The sequence below is a fragment of a genome, unplaced genomic scaffold (assembly GCF_019419815.1).
Source record: "Pyrus x bretschneideri cultivar Hongxiangsu unplaced genomic scaffold, Pyrus_bretschneideri_v1 Contig13, whole genome shotgun sequence".
Lineage (NCBI taxonomy): Eukaryota > Viridiplantae > Streptophyta > Magnoliopsida > Rosales > Rosaceae > Pyrus > Pyrus x bretschneideri.
Genome location: NW_025999424.1, coordinates 1,428,175 through 1,443,187, shown reverse-complemented (window position 1 = coordinate 1,443,187; position 15,013 = coordinate 1,428,175). Strand labels below are relative to the sequence as shown.

The following is a 15,013-nucleotide window of genomic DNA, read 5'->3' as shown; positions in this document are numbered from 1 at the left end:
TGGAAGAGTGGGTTAAGTACCACAATAGGCTTACAGTAATAAGGTTCAAACTCACCTTTAGCGAGAATCCAACTAGAATATCTTTTAATTTGATGCCATTCCGTAATGTGTTTGGGAATCAAGACAAACTAGAATTTTTTATGAGTAATGAAAACACAAGCTACGCTGTGCACTATTTATGTGTTATTATAATAAAGGTGAATAACATGATTGAGATGCCCCTCTTCTAGGGTATATTAATAATAATAAAAAAAAATCCAAATCTTATAATTTTAGTGAATTAAGAACGTAACTAGACCGTAATTTAAATCCACTAAAAAAATAGAGTTTTAACGAAAAGTCCACGATACTATTCACTTTAACGAAAAACCACATTTTTACGCTAAAAAGTGAATCATGGTACTATTCACCTTACCCTTTATTTTGTCCTTATTATTAAAACTCAAAATTTTCAAACTTTTTTTTTTTTTTTTTTTAGTTTCCCCTAAAAAAAATTGCTCAAGAAAAACGACCGAGCGAGTGGAGATGGACCTACATGGCCGTGGTGTCTATATATATATACACATCTATGATTGTCAACATCAAAAGCCATATTTAATAAACCAATTAGGTCATACTTATTGAGTCCATAAGACGATCACAAAATTCACCAATGGAAGTTTCTCTTGTGCATGCTCGAGACCGAAAGAATAATATTAGCTTAGGATTGTGGGTTGGTTGGATATTTGACAGTTGGAGCGTATTTTGGAACATGAATATAAATAAAGCCCAACGAAGTGTGGACCTAACGATTAGAGAGGCAATTATTGGTTGATTGAAGATATGCTAATTATATCTTGTAGGAACTTACCTGTAAGCATGCATGCTCATACAAGAATACATAATTAATTCCGTGTGGTGTTATTCACACTCATTATTACTTTTCACACATTTCTTGTTAATTTATGTCCCTTTCTTTGTCAAGTCACTCGATCTGATAGTCAAAATTGAAAGGGATATGCAGAAAGTAAAAAATAGTGTGGATAACAAGATCCTTAATTCGAACATAATGTCGTTACAGATATAATTCCAAGCTTGCCCTTTTTTGGATTGGGCTAAGTAGCAATCGGATAGAAGAACAGCAAACTCGCTGAATAGATTGTACGCCGTGTACAACATCAACGAGTTTTGAAAGATACTTTTGAAAGATAATTTCACATTGCGTGAGTCCTAAGTTCTAAACACATCCATTCCTCAAAACGGAGAATTGAAAATCGTTATACCTGACTGCCATGGTGATTCGATCCAAGAGTTCCATTCCATTTCCAACTTCAATTTCACATTCATAAATATATGATACAAGATCATATTACTAATGAGTTTTATGGTGAAACCTCAAATTTCTTCAAGTTTTCCAATTAAATTATGTCTTCTGGAGAACAAATAAAAAAAATTGAACAATGGAGATTTTATTATAGGAACCAAACACTTAATAGTGTGTCCAATGCATACAAGCTTTCTTAGAAGTGATAAACATTACATTACTACAATTACACAATTAATATATCGCATAAACCATCAAGAATTTATGTCCAGTGTTTGATTTTCCTACTCGTTCACAATAAGTAGACTTGAAAATCTTAACGAGCAAAGGAAATTGCATCCAAATAAATAAAGTGACAGGTATATTAGCAAGGAAAATGAATGGATAAGTAAACCAGGATTTATCCTGAAACATGATGAATAAGGCAGAAGAAAAGGCAACCATCATGGTGGCGATGGAGATCAAGAGTGAGGAAAGGCCTAGTATCATCTTTGTGGGTAAGGATTTGAGGAAATCATCTTCAGTATAACGCGATGTAAGGATACCCAAAAATATCAATGCTGAAGTTGCGGAAGAAAAGAGCGAAATAGCATCTGAACCTATAAAAACCATAAATACATTTCCTTTTAAGAATATGGGAAACCCTGTTACTTGGTTGTTTCCACCAGGAACTGTGAATGCTGCAGCAAACATGATTGTAATAATGAGGGCATTGACAACTGTATAAGATTTTGCTGCACTTCTCATCCACCTTTCTCCACCCTCGAGCAACTCCTTGTGTTCCTCGGTAAATAATTGAGGGGGTGTCAAACCATCTTTGTTTAAATTGGAGGCTCCCGAGAGTGGAACCACAATACTCTCTACCTCCTGCATTTCATTGAACAAAAAATTATACATCGTAGTGATATGAGGTGATCGTATTCTTTCAGTAATTATAAAGGAAAAAAAAATGCTTCATTTGATACATGAATACTGAATATAATGAGGTAGAATTTATATTATTCTTATACGGCAATGGCATGGAACAAAGCGAGAAAAAGTTAAATTTCAAGGTATTAAGTGACACAATTTGAATTTCGTGAGGTTAAGTATGCGGATTGAATTTCAGGGGTCATAAATGTAATTAAGCGTACAAGAATAATAAAAAATAATTCTAACCTTGTACCATTGCCTTTCTCTCTGCATTTGCAAGGCTGCACCTGCAATACCATCAAGCTTTTTGCTTGCTAATGGAGATAACATCCCCGCATAATGTAGTATGCTGTTGTCGGAATTATCTCTCAAAGTCGTAATGAGATTTCTTTTATCAACCCCGTATATAAGGTTATAAACATTTTCTTGACGGCATTCAACAGCATAATGAAATATGTTCTTTCCGTCTTCTAAGCCTCTGAACAATAATTCTGGTCTGGCTTTACAGAGAATTTTAACGATCTCAACAGTCCCATTTTGGACAGCACTGTATACTGCTTCGTACACAAGGCCATCCTTCATTTCTTGATGATTTAAAAGTTCTATCACGTCACACATGGAGTACAACATTAATTCTAATTCAACGTGGGTCATTTTCAGTTCACGAATGTGGTTGATTCCTGGGTTGACATTCAAAACAATGTTACAACTCACAACCACATTTTTACTAATAAATATATAAATCGATAGTTTCAACAAATGAAAAATAGGAGCTGATTGAATTTGATATGAGAAGTTAATTGTATGCATAATTTTTCATAAAAAATAAATTAATTAATGTCCACGTACCCAAAAACTTTGAAAGCCTCGATGGAAGTCCTTGTAATAAACCGAAGACTGCGACACAAATTTAAAATCAAACTTTGCTTCCAAAATTGTTTATGTGCTGATTAGATGATATTTGGCAATGGCATAAGCAAATTAGAAAAATTAAATACAAATCTTATTTATATGCTGATTAGATGATATATGGCATAAGATGAGCTTTTTGCACGCACTCGTGCATGCTAAAGACATTTTTTTAATCACAGGCTCTACGTGCCCCAAAAGACGTATTGCATATGTTGCTTTCATTATAAATGTTAAGAAATATTTACAATGTATTGTACAAACAAAAGACTTTTTATTTATCATGCACGTTTTAAAAATTTGTAATGTTTTTTTTGTGTTCACTTTGCATAGGGTAATGATTTATATGTTATTCATGCAGCGGTCAAAACAACAGTCAGATTTCACTGTTAGTGAGTTGAAAAAGGGGTCGTACATAGTTGAGTGCTGGTTGAGGAGGGCTAGTGCAATACTGAAAATCAAGCTCCATTCCCACCTTAGAAACCTATTTAACTATTGACCCAAAAAAAAAAAAAAGAAAAAAGAAAAAGCGCCTGTTCAGGGTGGGCAGTGCATGTCTCGTCCAATGAGACCAAAAAAAAGAGAAACTGCTAGCCTCTCTGCACGGATGAAAGGCTTTTTCAACATAACGCGAATTACCTATTTTAAATATATTTATGTGCATAGAATGTTTCACTTGTTTTTTGTTCCATTATTTTGTTCCGTTATGAGACAACTTATAAATACAAAAAGTATGTGATAGCCACCTAGTATATATTACGGTCTAGTGATATTTCTCTTCACTTATAATTATATTTTCCTTTTTTAATCAATCGATGCATATTTGTCTTAACAATAAGAATTCAACAAATATTCTGTTTACAAAACCTCGTTAGTCCAAAAGTTTAAGCTGTTATTAGATTTAGTTTAGTTTTCTTAATTTTCAATTTTAATTAAATTTTTTTATTTATGCATTTTTACTCAAAAATTTAATTTGAATATTTACATATGAAAATCTAATCATTTTCAATGAAAAATAGTTAATTTTTTTTTTAATGTCATCATATATCATATATACTAAAACCCGTAAGGGTTGAGCATGGATGACCAGTGGGCGGACGGTTTTGCCCCTGGATTTTTTCTTGGTTTCCCTTGCTGCTTGCCCTTTTATGCAGTGCAGTGACTGTTTTGCCCTCATTTGCCTATGCGTCCCTCATTGCTCCGCCTTCTTCGTTCGCTTTTCTGCTTTTTGTTTCTCTGTGCACAGCGTTGCCCACGCGTCCTCATCCGTGTGCCTTTTCGTTGGATTTTCTTCCTGCTATACACGTGTTGCTCATCCAAGAACGGAAGAAAGATGGAAAATCAGGGATCTTCCATTTGCTTCCACGGATTTCTCGATCTCTCTCGAGCTCAGGTTCGTCTCTCTCTCTCTCTCTCTCTCAATTTTTTTTTTTCAATTCGTGATCGAATTTTCTTTCCAAATAATGTTAGGTCCGTTGCCTTCGGGAAGAAAGTTTAAACCTAGAAAAGCATGGTTTTCAGGAAATCGTCAATCCTGCAGAAACCTTGGGTTTCCTGGTGAGTTCTCCAGCTTATTGTTTTTGAGTTTTCTTTTATGTGTTCAAATTTTTGTGATTTTAAAAACTCTCGGTGGCTACAGATTTCATCGGCTATTTCATCAATTTTTCGATTCGATCAGGATCGGTTTTTTACCCACGAAATCTAGCATGTTCTGGTGAGTTTCGTGACTTCTCCGTGTGGCTGTTTCGAATTTTGTTTATGTGGTTTTCAATGTCCACATGGGTTTTTTGTTTGAATTTTGTATTTGTGATTTTGCATGTTGTTTTGAATTTACAGATGGCTTTTCTGTTTCAATTTTGATTCTGTGATTTTGAGAGTTTGTTTATATTGTCAGATCCAGCTTGGGTGTATGATCAGGAGACCTTGCTGTTTGTTTTTGGGCTTTGGTGTATATACTTCGAAGCCCTTTGTGCACAAGGTAAATAATTTAGTATCTTCCTTTGAGGATTTTGTGTAACAAAATTTTTACTTTTTGTATATTGTGGAGGTTGAATTTTGTATATTGTGAACGTTGAATCTGTGCAAATCCATTTGTTCTTAATTTTTTTTTTTGTGTATTTGGAGAATGTTGTTTCCTTTTTTTATGTGTTTTAGGTGGTGTTGCATAAGTTAGTCTCTTTTGTTCTAAGTTGTAAATGATTTTCATTCCATGTTATGTTGAGTTATGTTATTGCAGTATTGAAAAGAGATTGAGGGTTTTGGTTTAGTCTGACAGAGGGGGAGATAAAGAGAGAAGTGGATTATGTTCATGAATGGGGGATGTAGTTCATTGTTTCTAAGTATTTGAATTTCAGTTTTTATTTTTGTGGTTCACCTGTATTCATTTTGGAATTTTTTTCTTTCTATTTTTTTTACGTATTGTTTTTGATAATGTGATTGGAGCTTTTAAAAGAAAAATATAGAGGTTTTTCTTTAGCTAGAGAGAGGACGTGAATTGTGTCAATCTTTGGCTATTCGTGTAGACCATTTTGATCATGGGTGTATTAATCTATGGAAGATTTAATGAAAAAGATGTAATGAAAACACCATGTTTACTCAAAAAGCATATTGATTCCGATTTCAATTTCTTACTGAAATGGGGATATAATGTAGGCATAATATACAATAAAGACTATAAACACGATAAATAGGAAATCCTGATTAAGAGTGAGTTTTAAAACAAAAACAAAAGAAAAAATGAACACAATGCAATCTCCTTTAATTAGCTCTTAAACCCTAATTTCTCTCTCTCCTCTCTCTCTCTCTCTCTCAAATCCATTTTTCATTTTCTGAAAAGGGTTCAAGAGATAAGTCTCTTTGTGTAGGTGGTAATCGAAGAAGTTTGTCAAGGGCCAATGGGACAAGGAGGATTGGATTTCAGATTGGCAGAAATACAAGGCCTCCCTCTCTGTGCATTTCCAATCTTTACCCTCCTCCTATATTTTCATCTAAATCACAATTTATATGATTATTTTACTGATTCTATTTTTTGGTATTTGAGTTTTTATCTCCTGATTATTTTTTCCAGAGGTTGTATTAATTTTCCTTTGACTGGAAATTTTGGGTTTCTTCAGATTCGCCTATTCCTATTGGTACATAATCATATGAGAAAATTAGGATTTGAACATGTTAATTAGCTATGAATTAGTTTACATTAGATAATATATGTGATTTTGGATTCGTGTTGGTGTAGCTAGGGGCAATTATATATGTGAATAGATGTTGGGTTGGAAGGTCTACTCATAAAGAAGAACAAATCTAAGGGTAGAGTGAAACTGAAAAACAGCCAAACTCAAAATGTAATTTGCCAAAGAGCACGATTGGCCCTTTGTTTTAAAATTTTCATACTTCTCATTCTTATGTAACCTTATGTATGGGTAACATGTATTCAACTTTAGAACTTTATCCGAAACCATTTGGTGGGTGTTTGGAATTTTGGAATTAGATTTTTCAATTTGTTTTTTGAATTCCTAACATTTAATCTCATTTGGGTCTAAGCCTTTAGCTATTTTTGTTATGAAATAGTTCATTGATTGCATATTGTTAACTTGATACATTCTGTTTGTGGTAGCTCCAATTTCTTGCTTTAAGAAAACCACTTGGTTGGTTTTAAGTTTTTCGTACTTTTCGTTGTCCTATTTGCAGAAAAACATGTTTTACAAGTTTGGGGACTGATCTGAAATCATTTGGTGGATGTTTTTAGTCCTAATTGGAGAAGACTCTTTTTGCTCTGAAGTTTGTTAGTTGACAGAGATTACAAGTATAACATGGTGTTGTGTTGGATTTTGGTTGGTTTAGGTTGCAGAAGATGGGGGCTTTGGATTTAAAGAAGGTGGTGACAGGCACCAGGGGTGGCTTCTCATCATTTGCAATTGGTTACATGGGGTGTTTTCTATTTATTGGCTAATATGTTGAGCCTTTTAGTCATCGGATACTGGTTGGAGAAAGAGTTCAACTTTGGTATGTATTTGAAAATCAGTTTTTTTAGTCTAATTATGTGGTATATATCTTCTGCAAATTCAGAGAACTTTGTGATTATAAGCATTTTCATCATTCAAGGGAGTCAGAGACTTAAAATTCTTGGCACTACAACTTAGTCATGTTAGGCTTTTATTAGCATTGAGCGAAAACGATTTGGTGATGTAGGTTTTGCAACTTATCATGTCAGACTAATAATTTTTCCATTAATTTCTCATCTTTTTTTTTTTTTTTTTTTTTGGGGTTTAACGTTAATTGTTTGATCCATGTTATACTATATTGAATGATAACATGTTAACAGTAGTTTTAAACTAACATGATCTTGCCCCATTTCGAAAGCAAATTAAAGTATTAATGATGGACATGCATGTTAAAAATATTATGAATTTAAAGAGGTGAAACCCAACTCACAACTGCTACCTATTTAGTTGAACACAATTTTCCTCTGCTTGGTTGATGAGAAAATGTTGGGAAACAAAGGAGCACGATTTGAGTGCTATTGTTATGATGGATGCTTATTTTGACGACCTTATTAAGTCTTGGATAATTTATGAATTTAAGATCTTCAATTTTAGTATTTAAAGAGTAATATGGTTTTTTTTTTTTTTTTTTTTTTTTTTTGGTGCAGCGGTTAAAGAGGGGTGCGAGGAAACTTTAGAAAATATTAAGGAAGGTGAATTGATCATGGTATTTAAATTTTAACAATTCAATTTCTTAAAATTGGGTAAATGCTGGCATTTAATAGTACTTTGAAGATGGATTTTTGACTTTGAGTTTTGACTCTTTGTTGTGCTTTTTATTTTTATTTTTATTTTATTTTTCAGTCTTTGGCAAGCCATAATACATCATAAACAAAATAATTGGGTTTTAGTAAATATTGATTTTGTAAAATTCTTTATTTAAATTTCTAGGTTCTGATGAATTCTCATTTAGAGTTGGTGACAACCAATCGACTCATCACCAACTTTAGATCAAGATTCAAGCATGCCTTAAATGTGTAAGTCATGTTTTCATTCTATTTTGTTTATTTTGTCATCACAATTTATTAGAAAGTTGGGATATCAGTTAATTTTTAGACTTGGATTTTAACTTTTTATTTGTATTTCTGGAAAATTGCAGAAAGCTTGCATTAAGATTCAGCTCTCCGATCCGAAAGACCTTAAGATTGATGGCTGAATTATTGTAAGTATGTCTTTTGTCACAGGTTTACCCATGTTCTTCTGTCCGATCATTTCTTGACACTATATTACTATATTAGTAACCCCAATTATTATAAGGATTAACAGATTAAGATCCATTTAGATTCGATATACACATTTTATATCTGGAACTTAGGTTAGGTATTGTCTATATATCAAACATAATGCATGAAATATATTAAAAAAATCTACGATTTGTTGTATGTGGATTGTATTTGTTAAATATTTTGTATATAAATTTTTTCTAACAATTTGAATGTAAATAGTATTAATCTTCTATCTTACAATCTTTCATATGTTTGGAATACAATCTTACATACAATTTTTAATCCCGCAGCAACGCGCGGGCATTGATTTCTAGTGATAACTATATATCACCTAACTAGTTACTAAAAACAAGGAGATGGATAATTGAAAAAAGTCAACCAAAAAAAAAAAAGAAAAGAAAAAGCGCAAAACATATGGAAAGGACTTCAACATATCAAACCATAGTTAGAGTTTTGAGATGCAACATACCTGTTCTATTCCTTTGATTGCCTTGTTCATTTTCTTGATCTTGAACATCTATACGAAATTCATTGATGGGATCATGCTCTACGTGTATACCTATCAAGAAATACATCTTCCTCGTTCAAAATACTTCTTGCAGATAGTGTCTATGACATAAGACCAATTATGGTAGTACCTATTTGTATAAGAAAATATTAAGGAGGCCATCTTATTTGATGGAACAAGCATGCTCTATGTATATATACCTACCAAGAAATACGACTTCCTTATTCAAAATACTCCTTGTAGATAGTGTCTTTGACATAAGACCAATTATGGTTGTAATATGATTTAAGAAAAATATTAAGGAGACCATCTTATTTGAACCACTTTATGAAATTCGTGGAAGGTGACATTTGTACATGCCACTCATAGTGTTGACAAATTTGATGTTAGCAAGAGAAAAGGGATGATATTACTAACAGTTATAGATCCACCGTTGCCAGAATTTGAGCGACATCCCACTAGGAAATGCAGAGGGCATACTAGAAATTGCAGATAAAGAGGAGTATATTCTGCGGCGTCGAGTACATGCCATGTCTGAGCTATCCCGAAGTAAATGCCATCCAATATCTGTATGTATGTATTTAGACCAATTATTATATATATGCTATATAAATACATATAGGGTTTCTCATTTTACTATCATGAAGTATTGTGGTTTTTAAAATTTCATACATCAAGTTTTTTTTCCTCCCAGTGTCAATACCTAAAGTGAGATTTGTAGGACACTTTCATACTTTTGTTAGGTTTTTCATTAGAACCTCCATTAACTCGTGACATGGCGCCCACGTGGGGTCATATTGACATGTGACGCCCATTCATTATCCACATGAGCACCAAGTCACACGTTAACTTAGGTTCTGACGAAAAACCTAATAAAAGTATTAAAGTGTACGACAATCCTCACTTTAGGTATGACATCGAGATGAAAAAATCTTGATGTATGGAAGTTTGAAAACCATGATACTTTAGGGTAGTAAAATGAGAATTACCCACATATATATAGGAAAGTGCTATTCACACACCTATTTTTTTATCTCAAATGCACCTTTGTTAATTTTTTGTCATTGATCTTCTTCAGTTCATTCGATTTAACCGTAGAAAATTGAGGGAGGTGTAGAAATAAAAATGGATGTGTTGATAACACTACCCTATATATATAGGAAGCCTTTAAGGGAAGATCCCTATTTTTTTTATAAAAATCGGAATTAGTTGTAGGATCCACACCACATCGAACTTTAACGACCCGAACCGTCTATTTTTCAAGTTGCACTTCATAGATCTCCTTGCAAAATATTAGCCAAATCGGAAATATTTAAGACATCTAATCGAGTTCAAAAAAATTAACGAATATTTTGTTATATAAGAAACAATGAAATTTTATCTTGATAATTAAATAGGCAAATGGTTTCAAATTGAATTGAATTTTTGTAAGGATGATCTATGAATCGAGACTTACAAAATAAACTGTTTGGATCATTGAAGTTCAATGTGGAGTGAGTTTCTACACCTAATCTCCATTTTTTTTAAAATGGAGATCCATTTACATAAAAGACCTGTATAATATATACACACACAGTGCAGAAAATTTGATTCGGTTAAGAGTAGTTAGGTTACCAAATTGTTTGGCAAAAAGACAAAAGACAAGAAGTTGAGAGCCGTCAGGGCATTTATCAGCCTTTAGATCTTCGCTAGTGAGAGAGTAGAGGTACCGAACTATATCCCATCGGTCATACATAGCAGCGATGAGAATCGGAATCATTTGGCGGCCCTCTTCGGCAATACCAAGTAGTTTCTTGCTCTTCGTAACCATGCATTTTACCATCTTGAGGTTGTCTCTAGCAGCATAAGCAAGAGCCGTCCAACCATGAACATCTTTAATCTCCAACTGTTCCTCCGTCATCAACTGCACCAGCTTCTTCCACTATTTGCTCGTGCCCGAATATTACTGCGTTGTGAAGAGCTGTCCCCAGTGAATCCGTATTGTTAATGCATTGGGTAGGGAAAGAAGCTCATCCATCTCAGACCATACACCTATCCTTACAGCAGTGAAGAAATCTCGATACTGCCAGCAGGATCCCATCTGTAAGGGTACGTATGTAATTAATGTTGACATTTTATACATTATATTAACTACTTTCTTCTTCAATTCTCGTGAAGTAACTTAAAATAACTTGCTTCTTAAGTAAATAGTATGTTATGACTTTAATCTAATATCTATGTATACTCAACAATCTCTTCACACCCAACTTTTAACTCGATACGCAACACACCCAACAATCTCTAATCTTTGGATTTGATATAGTTTTGAGATTAAAACCTTAATGTGAAACAGGGATTATAGGGAAGAAAAAATTACTTTTAATTTTAAATAGAAAGATAAAAGAAAATAATGCACAATATATTGATAAACAGGTTAAGTCTCATTCTCTTGGTCAACTAATCATCAAGAGTTGATAGTCACTACCCCTTGATTTTGATATCAAGGTTTGAGATAAAGCCTTGCAAGCACGTCCATTTATTCATCATGGTTCCACCCTTGATAATTGATCAATAATGAGCGATTATGCATTCCTTACACACAAAGAAAGCAAGAGAACCTTTCATATACATTAATTCTTTGATTTTGATGATAGATACCTGAGATTTCTTCTCGGTTGTACTCTGTCATGCTCAATCTGTCAATTTATCCAAGGGAAATTTTATTATATGTAGATCATGATCATGTGTTTATATATGAATTCAAGGAAGAAAAAGTGAAGCAAGTATAAGAAATAACAACTCACAAGTTGCTTTTTTCTCGGTTGAACTGTGCTTTCAAAGTATCCCAAGCAGCTTTGGCGGTGGTTTTATCACGGATATAAGTAAAAGTACCGGGCCCACAAGAAAGTTGGATTGCATGCAAAGCTTCGGCATTATTCTTCCTCCAAGCCTTAAACTTGGGTTTACTGGTTGTTTCAACAACGTCCCAAAGATCTTTAGAGAGCAGATAGGTTTTGACGCGAACACTCCAATCCTTATAATCGTGTTCTCCGTTGAGGATTTGAGGAACAATTGCATTACTAGACGCAGCTGCCATGCTTCTAAATCTGTCAATTTTTCCAAACCAGATTTTATTAGTTAGATCACGATCATGTATGTGTATGAGAAAATAAAGAAAGAAATACTAAGCCAAGTATAAGGAATTAACTACTTACAATTGAAATGGGGAAGCCTTCAGAAAATGCTTCAGCTTGAATTGGTGATCTGTAGCATTGGCGCTGCAACATATATAGATATACTAATATAGTCAAGGATAAGATATCATATTGTGCTGATAATTTCATTTTGCAATCCAGATTCCCCTTTTCAATACGAAGTTGTACTTTATTTTAAGAATTTGTTATTAGTACTCTAAAAATCTCATTTTGTAGTCTAAACTTTCTATAATTAGAAAAAAAACATTTGTGAGGAGATGATAATTTAGAATGCTAATAACTATTCCCTTATTTTATTGATGTACACTTATGGATCGACATGGAACAAATTAATCAGCTGTCCCCGTTTTACAATGTCAAGTCTTGTTATTGCAATCTAACTTTAGAAGTACTTGAAAATATTAATCAAAGTAGTAAAACTACAAATAAACATTGTATTTTACAAAGAAAAATATGTTATTACCATTTTTTTAATAATAGTAAGTTGACATGTTATTCTACATTCATTTTTATTAATTGAGTAATGTTATACTTACCATATTTTTCATACCACATAAATCAAAGGATCAAAGGAGCAGTATCAAGTAAGTCTAGCTGGGAGTTAGAAGCCATACTTTGCGTACAAATTAATTTCAGGATCAAAGCAGCAATATCAAGTAAGCCTAGCTGGGACCTGGGAATTTAGAAGCCATGCTTTGCCCACAAATTAATCTAAGGATCAAATGAGCAGTATCAAGTAAGCCTAGCCAGGAATTAGAAGTCGTACTTGGCGCACAAATTAATTTAAGGATCAAAGCAGCAGTATCAAGTAAGCCTAGCTGGGACCTGGGAATTTAGAAGTCATATTGTTTGGACCCAAAATTTAGTTTTTAGGGTCAACACATACTTTGCCTACAAATTACTCTAAGGATCAAAGGAGCAGTATCAAGTAAGCCTAGCTGGGAGTTAGAAGCCATACTTGGTGTACAAATTAATTTAAGGATCAAAGCACCAGTATCAAGTAATCTTAGCGGGGACCTAGGAATTTAGAAGCCATACTTTGCCTACAAATTAATCTAAAGATCAAAGGAGGAATATCAAGTAAGCCTAGCTTGGAGTTTGAAGCCATTCTTGGCATACAAATTAATTTAAGGATCAAAGCAGTAGTATTAAGTAAGCCTAGCTGTGACCTGGGAATTTAGAAACCATACTTTGCCTAGAAATTAATCTAAGGATCAAAGGAGTAGCATCAAGTAAGCCTAGTTGGGAGTTAGAAGCCATACTTAGAGTACAAATTAATTTAAGGATCAAACTAATTTGAGGATTTGAGGATCAAAGAGCATTATCAAGTAAGCCTAGTTGGGAGTTAGAAGCCATACTTGGCGCACAAAGTAATTTAAGGATCAAAGAGCATTATCAAGTAAGCCTAGTTGGGACTGGGAATTTTGAAGTCATACTGTTTGGACCCAAAATTTAGTTTTTAGGGTCAACACATACTTTGCCTACAAATTAATCTAAGGATCAAAGGAGCAGTATCAAGTAAGCCTAGCTGGGAGTTAGAATCCATACTTGGCGTACAAATTAATATAAGGATCAAAGCACCAGTATCAAGTAATCTTAGCAGGGACCTGGGAATTTAGAAGCCATACTTTGCCTCTAAATTAATCTAAAGATCAAAGGAGCAATATCAAGTAAGCCTAGTTGGGAGTTTGAAGCCATTCTTGGCGTACAAATTAATTTAAGGATCAAAGCAGTAGTCTCAAGTAAGCCTAGCTGGGACCTAGGAATTTAGAAACCATACTTTGCCTACAAATTAATCTAAGGATCAAAGGAGTAGCATCAAGTAAGCCTAGTTGGGAGTTAGAAGCCATACTTAGAGTACAAATTAATTTAAGGATCAAATTAGCACCATTACACGACAATCTTTTCACACCCAACTTTTATCATTCGACACTCAACACACGCAACAATCTCTAATCCTTGAATTTGATATCAAGGTTTTGAGATTAAAACTTTATTGGGAAACCGGGATTATATGGAAAAAATTAAAATTTTAAATAGGAATATAAAAGAAATAAGCAAAGATGGTGATCAACAGATCGAGTCTCGTTCTCTTGGTCATCTGATGATCAAAGGTTCATGATCACTAACCCTTGAATTTGATATCAAAGTTTGAGATTAAAAGCACTTTCATTTATTCTTGACAGTTCCACCCTTGATATTAAATTCAAGAATGAGTGACCATACATTCCTTACGCACAAGGAAACCAAGAGAACCTTTCATATACATTTAATACTTTAATTTTGATGATAGATACCTTAGTTTTCTGATCTGCTCAATTCTACTACCATGCTCAATCTGTCAATTTATCCAATGGAGATTTTAGTATAGGTAGATCATGATCATGTGTTTGTATATGAAAACAAAGAAAGAAATAGTGAACCAAAGTATATATGGAATCTTAACTTTCGACACTTGGAAGTTTAGAAGCCATACTTTGCTTACAAATTAATTTAAGGATTACAGTAGCAGTATCAAGTAAGCCTACCTGAGACCTAAGAATTTAGAAGCCACACTTTACCTACAAATTAATTTAAGGATCAAAACAACAGTATCAAGGAAGTTTAGCTACGGCGCCTACGCTAATAAAAATTGGCAGTTGCCATACTATGTAGAAGTTATCACCACCTAAATTGCACAACATTCTTTGTCCAGCACTAGATTGGCAAATGGATGCCCAAGGTTGCACTAAGGAATTGCTCTCAAGTTCTTAATGCTGGTTTGTGTATTTGGACTGATCGCTTCCATTGTACTTTAAAAATAACCGACTGTAAAATAAAGCAGATGAATGTTTGATAAATTGTATTTTTTACAAGTGTCGTGAGTATGAACAAATAATGTAATCATTTGGTAAATTTTAATGTAAAAGTGATATAATTGTATA

The 15,013-nt window shown here is 33.5% G+C and overlaps 3 protein-coding genes and 1 long non-coding RNA gene across 12 annotated transcripts; 2 read left to right on the top strand and 2 right to left on the bottom strand.

The window, feature by feature from the left end:
• Positions 1-1,413: 1,413 nt before the first annotated feature.
• On the bottom strand, positions 1,414-9,329 carry LOC108868590 (ankyrin repeat-containing protein ITN1-like). Its single transcript, XM_048578870.1, has 4 exons — positions 8,857-9,329; positions 3,065-3,112; positions 2,462-2,895; positions 1,414-2,170 (listed from the first exon to the last, which is right to left on the bottom strand). The coding sequence occupies exons 1-4, from the start codon at positions 8,960-8,962 to the stop codon at positions 1,538-1,540; spliced, it is 1,221 nt and encodes a 406-aa protein (XP_048434827.1). The 5' UTR covers positions 8,963-9,329; the 3' UTR covers positions 1,414-1,537.
• Positions 4,273-10,084, top strand: LOC103963106. Of its 8 annotated transcripts, XR_007256209.1 has the most exons (10): positions 4,284-4,517; positions 4,595-4,681; positions 4,764-4,838; positions 5,019-5,102; positions 5,989-6,073; positions 6,962-7,123; positions 7,770-7,814; positions 8,053-8,138; positions 8,261-8,323; positions 9,336-10,084. XR_007256209.1 is itself a non-coding variant. In XM_048578871.1 (5 exons), exons 1-5 carry the CDS (start codon positions 7,072-7,074, stop codon positions 8,724-8,726), a joined length of 309 nt encoding a protein of 102 aa, XP_048434828.1. In that variant the 5' UTR covers positions 6,089-7,071; the 3' UTR covers positions 8,727-8,814. The 8 variants fall into 8 exon arrangements, 1 of the variants encoding a protein (XP_048434828.1); XR_007256210.1 differs by lacking the exon at positions 9,336-10,084 and having other exon boundaries at positions 4,281-4,517; positions 6,809-7,123; positions 8,261-8,617; XR_007256211.1 differs by lacking the exons at positions 5,989-6,073; positions 9,336-10,084 and having other exon boundaries at positions 4,282-4,517; positions 8,261-8,617.
• A 303-nt stretch (positions 10,085-10,387) lies between these two features.
• Positions 10,388-12,345, top strand: LOC125474808. Of its 2 annotated transcripts, none has more exons than XR_007256206.1 (2): positions 10,388-10,983; positions 11,640-12,345. It is a non-coding gene; the product is annotated as an uncharacterized LOC125474808 (long non-coding RNA). The 2 variants fall into 2 exon arrangements; XR_007256205.1 differs by having other exon boundaries at positions 11,608-12,345.
• On the bottom strand, positions 11,143-11,971 carry LOC108868589. The gene is made up of 2 exons (XM_018652021.2): positions 11,679-11,971; positions 11,143-11,570 (listed from the first exon to the last, which is right to left on the bottom strand). Exons 1-2 carry the CDS (start codon positions 11,969-11,971, stop codon positions 11,468-11,470), a joined length of 396 nt encoding a protein of 131 aa, XP_018507537.2. The 3' UTR covers positions 11,143-11,467.
• Positions 12,346-15,013: the final 2,668 nt, after the last annotated feature.